This window comes from Bactrocera dorsalis, chromosome 1 (genome assembly GCF_023373825.1).
Source record: "Bactrocera dorsalis isolate Fly_Bdor chromosome 1, ASM2337382v1, whole genome shotgun sequence".
In the NCBI taxonomy this organism is placed as follows: domain Eukaryota; kingdom Metazoa; phylum Arthropoda; class Insecta; order Diptera; family Tephritidae; genus Bactrocera; species Bactrocera dorsalis.
In genome coordinates, this window is record NC_064303.1 from 69,465,069 (window position 1) to 69,484,606 (window position 19,538).

At 35.1% G+C, this 19,538-nt stretch overlaps 1 protein-coding gene across 4 annotated transcripts in view; it reads right to left on the minus strand.

The window, feature by feature from the left end:
• The window catches only part of LOC105233475 (homeotic protein caudal), a 128,588-nt gene that overhangs the window by 68,330 nt on the left and 40,720 nt on the right, over positions 1-19,538 (minus strand). The window contains exon 2 of one of the 4 annotated variants that reach the window (XM_049445972.1): positions 14,613-15,021. The exons of the other annotated variants lie outside the window; for them this stretch is intronic. Within the exon in view, the coding sequence (XP_049301929.1) occupies positions 15,011-15,021 (11 nt within the window). The 3' untranslated portion in view covers positions 14,613-15,010. Of the gene's footprint in view, positions 1-14,612; positions 15,022-19,538 lie in introns of those variants that run through there. 4 annotated transcript variants of the gene reach the window in all.

Here is a 19,538-nt window from a genome sequence, read left to right on the forward strand (position 1 = left end):
ACGAGTTAATCGAAAATTTTGCCCAAAGGTATTCTCGCTCACAGAAAATGGCTTGCTATCGTCGCGTAAACATTTTAAATACCGCTCGAGTTGCGTCGTCAAACGACTCCACCACTTTCAAACTTGTCGATATACCAAAAAAGACAAGTATTTTCTAAGTATTTTTTATTCCTATAAAATGTAAGTTGAATCTTCAGATTCAACTACATACATACATATTAACATGCATAAATATATAATATGCATAAGCAAGCAATCATATTTTAAATTCCTTTAAAATGAAATCAAATACCACTGTTATTATTTGATATGTTTATTTAAGATATGCCGGGTCGTTGATGCTGAGGAATGTCAAGTCAAACAAAATTATAATAATAATAACATTTTTTTAGAAAAAATTGTATGCTTTGGTCGACCTTGGTTCAACCATAAGTATAATGAAAAAATCGAGTTTCGAAAAATTTAAATTACCAGTGCTTGAAAGTGAAAGCACTTTGGTGAATACTTTAAACGGGATAATTAAAAGGCCAAATGTTAAGGTAAAAAGCCCTTGTCCCAAAGAATTTAAATACCCGGAAAACGCAAAAATGAGATGGTTATTAATGGATTTCAATAAACCGTATGATTTGTTAATAGGAAACGATTTCTTTTTTAAAAACGTTAAAACCATTGATATCGAAAAAATGACAATAATTTTGAAAAATGGTGTGAATCTTCCATTCTATATAAAAACTATGCAAGAGCAAGTTTATTCATTAGATATAAGTGAAGTAAAGAACATCAACCTCGATCATTTAAAATCAAATGAGAAAAAGGAAATCGAAAAATTATTAAAGCATTTCAATAAACTTATCTATAAAGAAGGGGACAAGCTCACAAATGCAAAAGCAGTAGTTCATGAAATTAAAACAGTTACGGATCAACAAATAAACTCAAGAATTTATAGATTACCTCCAAAACATGAAGAATAAGTAAGAAGACAAATTTCTGAATTAGAAGAGCAAGGTATAATAAGAAAAAGTCACAGTAGATATAGCTCACCTATTCTAATAATACCGAAAAAGATAGATAATTCAGGAATACAAAAATTCAGGCTAGTGGTTGATTATAGGAGGTTAAACCAATTGACTGTAGATGATAAGTATCCTCTACCGAATATCGAAGGAATCTTAGATAAATTGGGCAAAGCACAGTACTTTAGCACTATAGATCTAGCAAAAGGTTACCATCAGATTTTAATGGCAGAAAGGGACATCCAGAAAACAGCTTTTGTCACTCCGGCAGGACTATATGAATACGTCCGAATGCCTTTCGGGTTGAAAAATGCCCCAGCTACTTTTCAGAGATTTATGAATGACATATTGAGGGAATATATAAATCAAATATGTGTCGTATATTTAGATGACATATTAATTTTTTCAACTTCATTAGAAGAGCACATAAACTCATTAAAAACAATTTTTTGAAACTACAAGAGAATAAATTAAAAATACAGGCAGATAAATGCAGTTTTCTTCAAAGAGAAACTACATTCCTAGGACACATTTTAACAAAAGAAGGCATCAAGCCTAATCCAGATAAAATTATAGCAATTCAAAGCTACCAATACCAAAAACTGAGAAACAGTTAACAGGATTTTCTCTATTACATATTTTCGACCATATGGGTAGGCCATTTAAAGTTGACCCATCTGGCAACGCTGTAACTTTTAACAGCGCTGACAAATCGGCTAATGTCATACCGCGTTAGAAGCGTCATTCGAAGACAATTTATACCATGGAACAGTACACTCCAAAAGAACGCGCTGAAATTGTTCAGCTTTATATTCAAAATAACTTTTCAATTGTGTTAACTCAACGTGCGTTTCGCAAAAAAAATAAAGTGAAAAGTGCTCCAGTTAAGAACACAATTAAGTCTTTATACGCAAAATTTGTGAACACCGGTAATCTCAGTAATGCCAGTCATGCATCCAGACAACGCACAAGACGTTCTGATGAAAATATCGAAGCTGTACGAGCCAGTATTGAGGAGACTCCATCGACATCGAGTTATCGCCGCTCTCAGTCAATGGTGAGCGTTATCGAGCCATGATAACGGATTTTGTGATACCCATTATTCGCGAAAATGACATGGATAACTTCTGGTTTCAACAGGACGGGGCTACATGCCATACAGCTCGACCAACAATCAATTTATTGCGACCATTTTTCCCCGGGCGATTGATATCGAAAAATGGTGATGTTGACTGGCCACCGAGATCACCAGATTTGACGCCACCAGACTTTTATTTGTGGGGTTATTTGAAATCCAAGGTATACGCTAATAAGCCAAAGACCTTAGCTCAACTGAAAGCCAACATTCGACGTGAAACAGCCGCCATATCATCCGAAACATTGGCCAAAGTCATGGAAAATGTCGAAAAAAGAGTGCATTTAGCTGTCAAAGCTAAAGGTGCCCATTTACGCGATCTAATTTTTAAATATTAGCTGAAACAAATCCCCTTGGACCAAAATAAATTATTTTTGAAATGAACAAAAAACATTGTTTTCTTTTGTTCTTTTTTTTTAGAAACAAATGGGTCAACTTTAAATGGCCTACCCTATATATATATGGCAATAAATTTAAAATAATAATTGATCACTGTCCGATCAAATATCTTGTTAATAAATATAAAGGAAAAGAATTTTCTCAACGCCATCAGAGATGGTTATTGAAATTGCAAGAATACAACTTTGAAATACAATATTTAAATGGAAAAAATAATGTTGTAGCAGATTTCTTGAGTCGAATTGAAAACTCGCCAAAAATAAAAGAAGGTAACGACAATGAATCAAACTTAGCATTGTCAGAAACAATTCATTCAGCAGATGAAGAACTGCTTGAACACTTTCCAATTAAAGAAGAAATTGTAAATAAATATAAAATTCAAATTATATTAACATATAGACGAAAAGAGCAAATGCAAAGACTCCATGGAAGAAAAATAATTGAAATAAACCCAATGGATGAAAAAGAAGAGAACAAGGAAACATTAAAAAAAAATAAATAAAAGGAAACGGAATAGTAGGAATATTTTCAGAAGTATCTGAAGCAGATTACCATAAAATACAAAAACTACTTCTTTAAATGTTTGCTCAAGATAGAAGTTAAAAATTTATAAAATGCACAAAAAGAGCCTCAGAAATAGAAGAAGATAAGCAAATATCACTATACGATACAAAAGAATCTATGCATACATTAAAAGATAAAATATATTTTCCAAAATTCAAATTCAATAATTATGGAACATTTTGCGAAATTCGGTAAACCTAAAAAAATTATTATGGATAATGAGTTTAGAGCAGAACAATTAATAAAATATTTAAATGACGAAAATGTAGAAGTCCACCACACAAAACCAAATAGCCATACAGGAAATGCAGATATTGAGAGACTGAACTCAACCTTGTTGGAACAGGAATTGAGGATTCTAGTCTTTCAACAGAAATGAGGATACAAATTGTTATATGCAACTATAACGATAGGTACCACTCAACTATCAAATGTTCTCCAAGGGACGCCAAAGAAAACATTTGTCCATCCATATTACAAGATAGAATAAATACAGTAAAACGGAAAACAGTAGCCAAATTAAACCAAAACAGAGAAGAATATATAGAAAACAGAAAAACAGGACCAATTAAAAACTACAAAAGAGTACGGCATAAAGATCAACCATATTTGAGAATATTTCCCTTACAAAACGTCCATCCGGCAAATATAAAAAGACCAATGAAATTGGCAAACATAGAAAATCCAAATGAAAATGATGACAATTCATTCAGTCTAAGGGCATTTAATGGAGATAATAACATTTAACTTTTTTTTTCTACATATATATACTTATTCTTTCTAGAATATACCCATGGTAAGAGATGTCTGTCGTAAGAGGCGACTAAAATCCAATTTAATTTTTTTTAAATCAAAACCTAAAACGGTTATAAAAGAAAAATTCGTTATAAAAATTGGCGAAAACTATTTTGATTATGTAGAAAATAAAACATTTAAAAATCTAAAATTGAGTAAAAGCTGCATATTTTCAAATACTTGCGAATTTAAATAATAACAAAACATCAATACAAGAAATAAGCGATGACACAATATTAATAAGAAATGCAAAAAATGATGTAATAAAACAAAACTGCGATGACAGAAAAATTGTATTAAAAAATAACTGTATAATCAAATTTGTAAATTGTAAAATGGAAATTTTAAAACAAGAATTTAAAAATAATAAAACAGAATATATTCATACAATTATATACCCTACCTTTCTACCCTAACATTCAATGATATTGCAATAAAAAATATAGAAAATATAAAAGAAATTGCAGAATTAAAATACCATAAAAACGCATCATATGGTATTAATATAACATTGATAATCATTGTAATGGTAGTAGTAGCAATCCTAGTAATAATATTAAAGAAAAAAACAACAAAAATAAAAATAGTAAATAACGGGTGATTTTTTTGAGGTTAGGATTTTCATGCATTAGTATTTGACAGATCACGTGGGATTTCAGACATGGTGTCAAAGAGAAAGATGCTCAGTATGCTTTGACATTTCATCATGAATAGACTTACTAACGAGCAACGCTTGCAAATCATTGAATTTTATTACCAAAATCAGTGTTCGACAATTTTTTTTTTTATCGACAAATTTTGTTCAGCGATGAGGCTCATTTCTGGTTGAATGGCTACGTAAATAAGCAAAATTGCCGCATTTGGGGTGAAGAGCAACCAGAAGCCGTTCAAGAACTGCCCATGCATCCCGAAAAATGCACTGTTTGGTGTGGTTTGTACGCTGGTGGAATCATTGGACCGTATTTTTTCAAAGATGCTGTTGGACGCAACGTTACGGTGAATGGCGATCGCTATCGTTCGATGCTAACAAACTTTTTGTTGCCAAAAATGGAAGAACTGAACTTGGTTGACATGTGGTTTCAACAAGATGGCGCTACATGCCACACAGCTCGCGATTCTATGGCCATTTTGAGGGAAAACTTCGGACAACAATTCATCTCAAGAAATGGACCCGTAAGTTGGCCACCAAGATCATGCGATTTAACGCCTTTAGACTATTTTTTGTGGGGCTACGTCAAGTCTAAAGTCTACAGAAATAAGCCAGCAACTATTCCAGCTTTGGAAGACAACATTTCCGAAGAAATTCGGGCTATTCCGGCCGAAATGCTCGAAAAAGTTGCCCAAAATTGGACTTTCCGAATGGACCACCTAAGACGCAGCCGCGGTCAACATTTAAATGAAATTATCTTCAAAAAGTAAATGTCATGAACCAATCTAACGTTTCAAATAAAGAACCGATGAGATTTTGCAAATTTTATGCGTTTTTTTTTTTTAAAAAGTTATCAAGCTCTTAAAAAATCACCCTTTACAAGAACTCAGGAGAGTTCAAACAGTAACGCTGGGGGAGTTGCGTCGTCAAACGACTCCACCACTTTCAAACTTGTCGATATACCAAAAAAGACAAGTATTTTCTAAGTATTTTTTATTCCTATAAAATGTAAGTTGAATCTTCAAATTCAAGTCAGCACAACGGCTTCAAGTAAATTTAGCAAATAAGATTTTTATAAAGAATAAAATAATTAATAATAAATTGAACGGCAAGCTGCACAGTACGGAAGTACCGGAGTTTTTATTCAAACAAAAGATATATAATATCGTAATTCGCGCGATTCCTATTTTCACAATTTTCATCTTCGTTTAACAATAATAACAAAAGTAAAATATCTTCCATTTTCACAACAAACAGATATTTAATTCTTAACGAGCACTGTCAAGAGCATTTGACATCTTAACAACTTATAAAGAAAAGAGCTTTTTATTTCAGACACAGAATACGAAATGCTTGATAAATTTCAAATTTTGACAAATTGTAAATATGTTGAATTTGTTAAGTGCACAGAATAGGGGTGTTAATGTGCGTCTGTAGTCTTCTATGGAGAAAGTTTTTACTTTTATACATACATATATTCCATCATTTAAAAGTTGAATGGTAAAATTGTTTTTTGATTCCGATTTTAAAATAGCATATTGCTGATCTGTCGTTGGCATCTCTATACACCATAATTGGTGGAGGCCGCGAACTATTTTTGGGGTAAGCGGTTTTATTATAGCGTTATCGGCTTTTACAGGAAGGTCAGGAGAATACTACGCTTTTCGTTTTTTAGCTGTTTTTTTTTTCAAAATCCATTCCGTTTCTCCAGCTAGTTCTTTCCCATGCGTTGAGAATTCAACTTACTTTCCAAATTCGGAATTTTTTTACATCATAATAATTGGCATTGCTTATAATTATATTTCTGCTCTATGTCCAACAAAAAGCTATATCGCAGAAATAACAAACCTTCCAATCCAAATTAGTCAGTGGTTGTAAGTCGCTGCTTCTGCATTACAATACACCTGAATACCGCGCTTTGGATTCTCCGGATTGATGAGCAGATTTTGTTAATTTTCTGCCTTTTTTCTAAAATACTAAAGATAAAAAAACAATTTATCTAGCTCAAATATTATAAGAACTCCTACCAACGGTGTGAAATTGGAAACCGAATTATAACCCTGTTCACTCCGCATATAACGGTACGGTAGAAAACTACTTAAAGCGCGATATAGCTCGAACAGCCTGACAAGCTGGCCGGCAAGGATAATGCTCGAAAATTCTACGAAAAAATGCGGCGACTAGCAGAAGATTTCAAGACCGGAGCATACTTTTGTGAAACCTTCAGAGGTGATCTAGTAACCGATGCCCAGAGCATACTAAAATTATGGAGGGAACAATTTTCCAGTCTGCTGAATGGCATAACACCAGGAGATGGGGGAATCCCAATCCTCAAAAAAGGAGACTCCCCAACGGCCATGGGATAAGCCTCCTCAACATCGCCTTTGAGGTTCTATCAAGCGTACTGTGTGAAAGATTAAAGTCCACCATCAACAAACTTATTGGACCTTATCAGTGTGGCCTTAGGCATGGAAAATCAACAACTGACCAGATATTCAATATCCGCCAAATCTTGGAAAAGTGAAAAGAGAATCGACGCGTACCACCTCTTCTTTGATTTCAAAGCCGTTCGATACCAAATGAGGTTTTAGACAATGCAACTCCTTTTCGTGCGACTTCTCCAATCAACTCTTGGAGAAAATAATTCGAGCTGCAGAACTAAATAAGGAAAGTATTTATTTTCTATAACAGTGTACAACTATTGGCGTACGCCGATGATATCATTGACCTCAACAACCGCGTTGTTATTTCTGTTTCTCCTAACAACTCAAGCTTTGAAAATATTCGACGCAGTAATCGCCGGGGGAAGCAGAGTAAAAGGAAGACCGCCCTTCCGTTGAAAAGTTCAGGTGGAGAAGGACCTGGCTTCGCATGGAATCTCCAATTGGCGCAACTTAACAAAAAGGAGAAACGACAGGAGCTTTAAACCAAGGTGTTGTCTTATAACTTATGTTATCAATATCATCACTTTGTGTTAACTCTCCATTACCACCTTTAACAGCGCCTCTGGAAATACTCGTAGTCTGTTCTTGCGTGAAGTTGACGAAACCCTCATATTAGTTTTAAGCTCTAATCTATAGATATGTGGGCAATGGGTGAACCTTTTTAAGGAAGCATCTATTTCGTCAGCACGTGTTCCTCGAGTCACAACTGGTAGGCTTTGACGGAAATCTCCTAAGAGCAGAATTGTACATTCACTAATAGGTAAATTTTTGTTACGCAAATCGCGCACAGTGCTTCCACAGACGTCTTGCTTGACATGGTAGCTTCATCCCATACTAATAATGAGCAGTCACGCATCAATCTTCCGGTAGTGCTCTGTTTAGAAACACTTTTATTAGCATGGGTGGTGATTTTCAGCGGAAGCTTGAATGTAAAGTGTGCTGTTCGGCCTCCTTCCAAAATCGTATGCGGGTTGTGTTGCGTCATCAACAGCTTACGCAATTTTTCCGGTAGATCTCACTTTTTTTAAAAGTGGATTGATTAAAAATGTTTTTCCTGTACTTGCTGGGGCATCACTGAAAAAAAATTTCCCTTTATTGTTATCAATTGTTGATAGTAAACACTTTTTTCTGATCGTATGGTGTTTCTTTTGAGTTGGTAGTGTTAGCTGGCAGTGGCATCCCAAATTTTTCAAACGCTGCTTAGTACATTATTTTGATAAATCTAGTAGCTTGCGTTTGCAATGTAAGCGGAAAAAATGTAATTATTTATCACATTAGAAATCTCAAAAATAACTGTATATCTCCACAATTTAGTGGATAAACCTTCCTCTTCAATCGCTCTATCTATTTAAAAAAACGCATCAAAATCCGTTAAAGATTTAAGCATATAAAGGGACATAGGGACAGAAAAATCGACTTTCTTTTATACTATGTATTGATAGTTGGCGCTGAAAGCGCGTAGTTCTTGTCGTTTCTTTTAAGTCGTTCGTGAATTATAGCGTTGTAAACATGGAGCAAAATAAAGATAAACTACGGCATATTTTACAGTACTACTACGATAAAGGCAAAAATGCATCTCAAGCCGCCAATAAAATAATACAATTTTTGCAGTTTATGGACCCGATACAGTTTCCATTTCCACCGCACAACGATGGTTTCAACGTTTCCGTTCTGGTGTAGAGGTGGTCGAAGATGCGCCACGCTCCGGAAGGCCTGTCGTCGAAAATTGCGATAAAATCGCTGAATTGGTCGAAAGAGACCGGCATAGTAGACTTTTTTGACAACCAATATATGTATTATATCACACTTTGACCGACATTTTCGATCAAAAGTCAACTATTGGTACTGGGGTCCACATTTCACATTTTCGAGTTTGGTTGTTGTAGTTAGCTTAAGTGGTTTAGGAGATATGTATGCACATTAAACCTATGAGATGGCGGAGCCACGCCTACTTTTTAAAATATTTATGTTTACGGGCGCCCCTTGCTGCTGTGATTCCCTGTGTTAAATTACAGTTTTATATGTTAATTAAATGCTTAGTTATGGCACTTTGTAGGTTTTCGGTTAATGGCGATTTGTGAGCGTAGCAGTTGTCCGATTACGCCCATCTACGAACTCGAATCTTTATTTGTAATAAGTTTTATACAAAGTCTGATCACGATATCTCAATTTAAAATTTTTCACGGACGAGCGAACAAACAGATAGTCAACCGGATTTCAACTTTTCTTGTCATCCTTTTCATTTATATATATACATATATAACCCTAAATCTATCTCAATTAGCTTTAGGTGATTCGTACAACCGTTAGATGAGCAAAACTATAATACTCTGTAGCAAATGGTTGCAAGAGTATAAATATACCTGAAGGGAATACAATCTACTATTCTCAGAAATATACTTTTTGAGCAAAACTAGATTTTTAAAACATATGTTCGTCTTTAGTAAATTTTCTTAACCACTACGCACAAACCTTTGTTAATATATTTAAAACCTGTGAACAACAATATATAGTATATCGTAGTCTGCGCGAGCTCAAAGTAAAAATTAATTCTTGATAACTACCGACAACAAGTAAACGGAGAGTGGTGGTAATGTGAGTTCATTTAATTAAAAAAAAAAAATCGTTTTAAAATTATTTTTTATAAAAACGGTGTCCCCGGAGCGGTCTTTTGAGCTTGGTGAACAGCCAGAAGTCGCACGGCGCCAGATCAGGTGAATACGGTGGTTGCGGAACGATGTGGGTTGAGTTTTTGGCGAAATGATCACGAATTACGAGGGAGTATGGGATTGTGCTATATCGTATTGTAAAAACCAAGAATTGTCTTTCCACAATTCCGGTCTATTTAGGCGGATAGCGTTACGCAAACGACGCATAACGTTCAAATAATATTCCTTGTTGACTATTTCACCAGTTGGAAGGAATTAATAATGCATAACACCACGATAATCGAAGAAAACAGTCAACATGACCTTGATTTTTAAGCGACTTTGGCTCTTTTTTGGTCTCGGCTCTCTTTTGGCACGATAGATCCAAGTCTCATCGCCAGTTATAATGCATTTCATGACACCCTGGTAGTCGGAAAGCATTGTTTCACACACTTCAACGCGACGCCCTTTTTTCCAAAAAATTCAATGTTTTCGGTACCAGTCGAGATTTGATGCACTTGAGGCCCAAAACATTCTTCAAAATGGTATTGGCTGAGCCTTTCGATATACCAACTTTATCAGCAAGGTCTCTAACGGTTTTTCAACACCAAATCTTTGATTTGTTGAACGTGCGCTTCGTCGGTTGAGGTTGATGGTCGCCCTGGACGCTCTTCGTCTTCGACACGTTCACGGCCGGCCTGGAACTCACTATACCACTTGTAAACATTTTTTTAGACATAGCCTCATCACCAAAGGCTTTCTGCACTATCCTCAACGTATCCGGCGCTGAAAATTGATTCCGTAAACAAAATTTAATGCAAATTCTTTGCTCAACAAATTTCGACATCGCAAAAAACGAAAAACTCACTTTTAGCAGCTCACAAAACGACACGTATCTCAAACACTAATGAATATTTTGACATGAAATTTGACGTAAATGTGGCTGACAGTACTACCAACCAAAAATAAATAATTCTCCAAATCCTTCGACGTGCGCAGTTTAAATTCAAATGCCTTATTTTTTGGCCACAGCGATTATATCTAGCTGACCTTTTACCGAAAATGTTAGAAAATCTCCAAAATTTGGTGTTGAAATTCGGATAGAATATTTTTTACATTCTACTATACTGAAATTGACGGAGATTTTATCCGGCCAACAGCTGTTATTTCCAGGATCTAATCCTGTTAAGATCGATAAGTAGTATGCTAATACTGCTATTAGTTTTACAGCAAAACCTAGCAGTAGGATGGCTCTATATCTTTCTGACCCGCGACTGAAGGAATTGCTCTGGTTTGTTTGCCCCAAAGGCCCCACCGTAATTCTACCTCGGTTAGATTATATTACATCGCCTATGGTTGGAGATATCCTATTCAGCCATAGGCAGCATTGTACTTAAGCTGTTATAAATAAGGTTTTGCGATGCATATACCAAGTATCAACGAAAAGTCTTGAAATTGTTCAATTTTGAACTTATTGTGTCTATGTCTACATGTGATCAAACATTTTTTTAAATAGCCTGTGCAAAATAATAAAATAAAAATTTTAATAAAATATTTTTTATTTTCTTTTTTTGTTAGCAAGTGAATTTTATAACTAAATACAGGTAAGAGATTAGAATAAAACAAAAAATATGAAAAAAAATTAATTCAAGTTTGACCTCAGTACTTTGTCAAACACGTCATTTCCTATAGGCAACATCCTGAAACTCTCAAACCAGGACTCCTAGGACTTTTTGGTCGGTTCATATTATGATCGCGATTAAAGCATATCAGTACTCAAATATTTTTTAGCATCGCTCACTTTGGGCATGAGAGGGTTAAGACACGTACGGAGTGTTCCACACGACATGTTGCAGTATGCTGCCAACAAAATTGTAGTTAGCGCGATGCGACGCCACTCCAGTCTAGTGGCCAACAAGGAACTCACGGAGATAAACCAGCATGACTCACTATCAAATTTTGGAGCTGAAACAGTAGTTATAGCATTGATCCCCTTATAAGAGATCTAAATTTGGAGATTCAACAACTGGTAGATCAGCATAAGCGGACGAAATAGGTGGAACACCTCAAGTCATGCAATATCTCCACCAGAATGGTCAAGATGTGGAAAATTTTCAAATTCTTGTCTAACTGGAGTCGTACCTCCTCAAATCTGAAGAAGTGCTAGTACTACTTTAACCGCCAATTTTTACTGCACCTTCTGCGGAAAAGGCGATATGATGTGCTTTACCACAATTAATAAGAAATTGATTTAAAAACATTAAAACTTCAAATTAAGTTACATTTATTTATTTTTTATATATACTTACGAATTATAATTATGCGAGATACATAACGTTATTAAAAAAAACTTTGCTAAATAAAATTTAACACTTTTTATTAAAGAATTTAAAAATGATGGTATTCAGTAGTTTAAGTTTATAAAAATAGTATTTACAAACTCCAATACTAATTTCCTACGATTTGCAAAAATGTAAATTTTTTCAACGTTTAAAATTGTATACAATTTTCTTTGCTCACCGTCTGATTAGCTTTCGAAAATAAACGTTCGGATGGAACTCATGTGGCAACAATTGTTAAGTATTTGGAAGTGTTTGTAAGTCGCTCCATATTTCCAGCGAATTTTTCGCTAATTAAGTGGAGTGTGCAGATTATAAGTAGATAGCTCAATCTGACATATACGAGTACAATAAATTGTTTCGATTTATCTTCCAATTTGTTTTTGACTAACTTATGATGATCAATCCAAATCCTTTGGCTTCTGCAATAACACTCCTCTCATAATTTTTGTAATTGTAATCTAATAGCTACTGATAATAAACTTTAAATATATTGCCCTTGAGCTCACGATTTGTCATCAAAATGGCGTCGACCAGGCAGTTTCGAACTATAGAAGCACAAGTTTGAGCTCTTGAGCCGTTTAGAAATTTGATGAGGATAACAATATTTTATGAATAGAAGGGGAAAAGTAAAAAATTAATTTTTGGAAATCAAGGCTTAAATAATTTTTGAATAATATGGATTTACAAGTTTGAGGGTACTAAATTCCATTTTAAATAAGTGAATAGGTATGTTTATAGGTACATACATATGATAATAATTATCACTATCACAATCAAATTTTACCGGAACAATCACATATAAAAATGTATTTATATGCATACATATGTAATTATTACAAGGTTTGTCCGAAAAGTAATAGGACCGATTTTCTTCCGCCGCGACTGTACTTTCCGAACGTACGCGCAACGACTGGTTTCGGTAAAGGGCGTGCGTAGCTAACGAACGATAGCCTTGTCAGTTGTCTCCGAGCGCCTGGAGAGGCAGTACAAGCATTTGAAATTTTTGCGCGACGTGTTTCTGTGAGTGTGCAAGCCAAAAATGCAGTGTTCGTTAGAGCAGGGGTACACGATTAAATTCTGTGTGAAACTCGGTAAATCTGCGACAAAGACGTTTAATATGTTCTAGCAGGCTTACCCGGATGTTGCTTTAGCAATAAATGGTGTGTTTAGGTGGCACCAGGTCTTTTTGAAGGTTCGAGTAGAGGTCGGTGATGAATGAGCAAATCCAAAGTGAAAACAATGTTTATTATCTTTTTTGACATCACAGGCATCGTTCACCATGAATTTGTTCCTCCTGGAAAACCCGTCAATGCTAAGTTTTACGTGAAAGTCAAGAGACTCAAATTAACTAACAATCGAGTCCGAAAAGATATCGCAGTCGACTGGAAGTTGCAGCACAACAATGTCTCATCTCACCCCGCCCTTCTTGTGAACAGCTACCTAACTAATGCCGGCATCCCAACGCTTCCGCGGCCGCCCTACAGCCCAGATCTGGCCCTACGGACTTTTTTGTTTCCTTGCCTGAAAAGGCCAGTAAAAGCTAAGCATTTTTAGACGACAGAGGGGATCCAAGCAGCATGCAAGAAAGTTCCGGAGAATCCCTTAAACGATGCCTTGGAAATCACGCTTGCGCGCAGCACCGACGCAGAAGGAGCCTATTTTGAAATATTCTAAAGAATTGTGAGGATTGGTGAAATAATTTTTTGTAAAAACTATTGTATAAGTCTCATTAATTCTAATTTTTTGATATTATCTAATCTGCCTGTGTTATGTGATCTTTTTACTATGATTACTGTAAAACCTACCAAGAACCAATCTTAGAATGTGAAGTTTAACGATATGTTGTAAAACAGAGCAATGAAATCGATTATAAGAGCATTTGTGGTTTAATGGCATAAAAAAATATAAGAAATGAATTTGACCTAGTATTGTCAATCTGTAATCCCCTGTACCAAATTACAGTTCCATAGCTTACTTAAGTGTTTAGTTATGACACTTTGTATGTTGTCTTTAACGGCGGTTTCTGGGCGTGGCAGTGATTCGATTACGCCCATCTATGAACCCCAAATTTTTTCCCAAGGAACATGTGTGCCAAGTTTCATCCAGATAACTCAATTTTTATTTAAGTTAGAGCTTGCACGGATGAAAAGACAGGGAGTCAACTGGACTTAACAAAAATCAGAACAAATGATTTTTTCGGCAAAATCAATTTATTTTATTCAAAATAATCTCCTGTCGAACGAATGTTTTAGCTCGTTGGCCTCTACGTCTGCATAACGCTTTCCTTTCATGTGCAAATGCATTTTTCCGAAAAAGGAGAAGTCGCACGATGCCATATCAGGTGAATACGTCGAGTAGTTCATGCTTAAAATGTAATTTTGGTCAAATAAACCTCTTTAATGATGTCCTTCGAATGTTGGATTCTAAGCTACTTTTGGTCGTCAGTCAATTTGTGCGGAACAAACCGTGAACACGCCTTTCGTAAGCCCAAATGCTCGGTTAAAATATGATAAATCGATGTTTTGGAGATGTTAAATTCCATTTCCATGAATTTCAATAATGCTTTCCGCTGATTTTTGATGAATTCACGCACAGTTTCGATGGAAATTCCGGTGATCGCGGATTTTGATTGGCCCACATGTTGATCGCCATTTATGTCCTCACAACCACTTTGAAAACGTTGAAACCACTCGTGCACTCTGCTACGGGATAGGCAATCATCGCCATAAACTTGTTTCATCAATTGAAAGGTTTCGGTAAAACTTTTGCCAATTGTAAAACAAAATTAAATGTTGACCCTTTGTTCGGAGCTCATTTTCGCACCGATAACACAAACATACTGACACTTAAAACGAAATAACTTCACTTCCAATCAATAAAATGTCATGAAATTCTCACTGGACGATCGATAAGATAGCAGATTCTAACGCACTAGTCGACATATAGATTGCGCCACCAGGAGGCGCTAGATTCAAAAAGATTCTTGTTTACTTTGGAACGCACCTTGTATATCGATTAGGCTTAGGTGATACCTGCAAACGTTAAAAGAACAAAACTATTATACTCTGTAGCAATATGTTGCAAGAGCAAAAACAAATGACGGCAGTCACAAACAAATTGGAAGTGATTGAAACAAAATTGTCGTTGTCCTGCGTGAAATTATGTGTTTTGAAATGAAAGACAAAAATTCATATTGTATTGATAATCATATTTTGCTACTTGTCTACATTTTTCTTCAATGTAACGCAGCTTGATAAACAAAATTTTTTGGTTTCTGTTCCGGTACGTAAATGTACAGAGAAGATGGTTTTCCAACTCTTGAGCACGCCACGTATATCTGGCCGTGTGAAAAACATAGCATTTCCAAATGTATGCCACTCCACTATGCGACTATCCTGTTGATCGCCAGTTTAAATTCAATTTTCACTGGAAACGGAATACTTTTGAACTGAAATGGCAAATCGTTAGAACTCAAAAGAAATCCGTAGAATCAAGCATTCTGCCCCTCATATTTGATAGGTGCGTCACAATCCGATTGCGATGATGCGGTGGCATACCAGACCTCTCCAAAGAATTTAGAAATTCCACTGGTAATTCACGGTGTCGTCTTCATTGTCAAGACGATCGATCGATTTGTATGACCGCAAGTCTCCTGGAATTTGATTTTGAATTTTCCAGTTTAATTTGTCAGACATACAAACCGAAGTGGGATTGTGGTGTCCGCAAGGTCCATGAACCATATTGGTTTTCATCACTACATATAGTACTGGATCTTTCCCTGCATCATTAATTTCCGCAGAAATGAGTTCATCAATTTGATCTGGTGTGACAACCATCCACCACCCAAAGAAGAATATGTACGTGCGAGAAATCTCTCTTTTGCCACTCAACAGAGTACATTTAGCATCTAACAGCACCACATATACCTACACTACTCCAAGATAAAGTCCATGAAACATCGTAACTGTTTTTTGAAAAGTCGTGCTGTGACATCGTGACGATCGCTTGCTGATTGACCGCTATCCATAATTCCGCACGTATGTCACCGCATCCTGGGAGTACTTCTTGCCTTGCCTTGCCTTGGGCTGCCATACTTTGATGGACCGATATTAGGGCGACCTCTTGGTGGCTTCGTAACAAATGTCAATTTGCAATTGACGTCTTTGTGTGAAACACTCGTAAAGTTTTCACTGAATAATTTTCAATAATTTTTCTTTTGAATAGCCGGAATGAAAAAGCAAGCGACCGAAATTGAACTATTCAAATAATTTACAATTCAAAATATTGAAAAACAAAACAAACAAAAATTGAAAAAAAATGTTTATGGAAAAAAGTTACTTTTTGGAATTATCCAGTTTGCCGACTTTTCATGAAAAGTATAAGATATTTTTATTTCTGAACCTTCCTTGATCCACAACGAACAACCTCTTAAAATTTCATCAATATTGGTTCAGCCGTTCTCTTAGCGTTACTAACGAACAAACATTGCTTCGTTGGTATGAGAAAAAGAAAAGGGCTGTTTTTAGGGGTTTTCCGGCAATTATTCGAATTTTCTCTCCGCAGAAACCATCCCTGAACCTCAGCGAACGTTTTAAAAAAAGAATTATCAAATTTGGTTTAGTCGTATGAAAGTTATGAGCGTACATACATTTTGGCGATTCATTTTTATTTATATAGATGTGGGCACAACAACATAAACAAAAAGTAAGGAATAGCAAAGTTCGGGTGTAATCGAATATTTTATACTCTTGCAACTTGCAAAGATTAAAGACAACGAAGTACCTTACAGGTACATAAGGATTTTATTCATTCTAAGCACAAGTATTACACCGTTATAAGAAAACTATGTTCTTTCATTTGTTCGATATATGCGGTATAAAGTCATCCGGAAGTTCAAAAATATTTAGATTAGTTATATAGAAACTAAGGGAAGCTTTGACCCGATTAAACCCATGTGTAGCACACAGACATACATACTACTATCAGGAAATATTTTCGACTATAGGTACTGGGGTCCAAATATTTGGTATCTAGAGGCCTGAACAGTTTTTGTTGTATTTAGACAATTTTTGGCCATATGGTGGCATACTCTAAAGGCATGATTCGAGCAAAGTTTTATCCCGTTATATCAATTTCTTCTTAATTTTTACAATCGAATGGAAAGAATCAGATAGAATTTAAAATTGTGTTTTATGGAAAGTATACGTAGCTACAGTTCGGTTTCGCCATTTTCATACTGTAACGTAAACATATCAGAGGATTGTCGGTACCAAACTTGGTTCAAATTGGTCAAACTGGTCTTGAGATATACATATATTTTGTGGGGGGTGCCCGTCGTCGGATATTGATACCGTATAAAGTCTTCTCATTCTACCTCGAGCGTAAAATTTTATGTCTCTGACGTATTTAGTTGTTGATTTGTCGCGGTTTTAGTAATTTTTAACAAGAAACGCGCATAACAAGTTTCATCAAAATATCTTATAGTTTACAAAAACCAGGTAGACAGTCACTTGGATTTCAACTTGTTTCATCACCCTGATCATTTATATATACTTACATATATACAGTGGCGGACAAAAGTCTACATACACCCCCTGTTTTCTTCGATGTGAGAGTACTAAAACTTTTTAGAAAAATGTGTTGATACAGTTTTATTCTAATCTTCTTTCTAATAACAACAAACTTAAAAAATCCATTAATTAATATAAAACTACAAATTTATGGAATAAAAACTCAAATATTGTGTTGACAAAAGTCTACATACAGTACAAAAATATCTTAGTTCAGTGCGAAAAACTGCAAAAAATGCTAGTTATTAAGACGTTTTAGTATTTAGTTGGGTCCCCATTGGTATCTATAACTGCTTCAAGACGCCGTGGCATTGATTCTGCTAAATTTGTCAACGCTTCAAATGTAATGCTGTTCCAAGGTCCCAATATGCGCTCTTAGAGTAGAGCAGAGCTAGAAATTTGGTTCTTTCTAATTCTACGCTCCAAAATCTCCCAGACATGTTCAATAATATTCATATTTGGACTTTGAGGTGGTGTATTTAATTGACTTGGAGTATAATAAAGCAACCAATCCTTGACAATTTGCGCCGCATGCATCGGATCGTTATCTTGTTGAAATATCCAACCGGAACCGAGCTCTAAATTATCCACCAAAGGCTTCAAATTATGTTCCAACAGAGACTTATACTTATAACCGCCCATTTCACCTTCAATAAAGTCCGAATTTCTAACTCCAGAGGCCGCAACAACTGCCCAAACCATTACGCTGCCGCCACCGAGCTTCACAATTGATACTACGTTCTTCGGTTCTAGCGTGGCGTTAGTTTTCCATCAAATTTTAGCACTTTCATCACTACCAAAAAGAGTGAATTTAGAATCATCTGTAAATGAAACTTTTTTCCAAAAATCCATTTCCTTTTCTTTGTGTTTTTTGGCGAACTTTAAACGAATTTTCCGATTTTTTCAGAAATAAAAGGTTTCTTCCGTGGTGTTCTACTGTGGAATCCGTTATCGTTTAGAGTTTTTTTTTATTGCTCTTGGTTGGATACTCATTTGTGACGTACTCGCTATGCGTTCGGCTATATTTGCAGCATTTACTTTTGGATTTTGATCTACTTCGTTGAGAATCAGGCTGACGTATCTACGAGATTGTTTTTTTGGGGGTCCACTGCGCGGTTTATTTTCGTTGGAACCATTATTTTTAAAGTTTTTTAGAATTGTCTGTACTGTTGCTCGACTCAAGTTTAAAATTTTAGAAATTTCACCAAATGATTTTTTTTCTTTTCTTTCTTTTATCACCAAATTTCTTACATCAATTGATATTTCATTTCACGGAGCCATTATAGCTATTGAAGTGTTTAAACCACAACTAAATTCAATAAATATCAAACAATAAACATATTGAAATAAAAGAAAAAGGCTAACGTTACCTTACTGTTAATATAACAATGTACAAAGTATGAGATTTGAACTGTATGTAGACTTTTGTCAAAGCAATTTTTGAGTTTTTCTTCCATAAATTTGTTGTTTTATGTTAAATAATGGATTTTTTTTAGTTAATTGCTATTATAATAAATATTAGAATAAAACTGTATAAATACATTTTTCTAAAAACTTTTTGTACTCTCACATCGAAGAAAACAGGGGGTGTATGTAGACTTTTGTCCGCCACTGTATATGGTACATCCCTATTATCCCACTTGATTATTTTGAAAAGATCGAAAATATTGACCGTATTGTACTCGTCAGTGATCGTAATTGAACGTGTTTTAATTTGCAAAAATGTAAAACAGTTTTCAGCGAATTAATCGTGCAATGGGAAACGTTATTTTTTAAAGCCACTGTATAAGTGGATATCGTTTATCTGTTTCTTTATAATTATTTTAAATCCGTCATGCATATCAACAAAAGACAAAACCCGACAAATATGAAACAGCGTTCATAATCCAAAATTCGTGAGCAAATATAGTTTTATTTAGATAACGAATACAACTGAAATATGTTTATTCAAAAATTTAGAGCAACGAAGAACATTAACA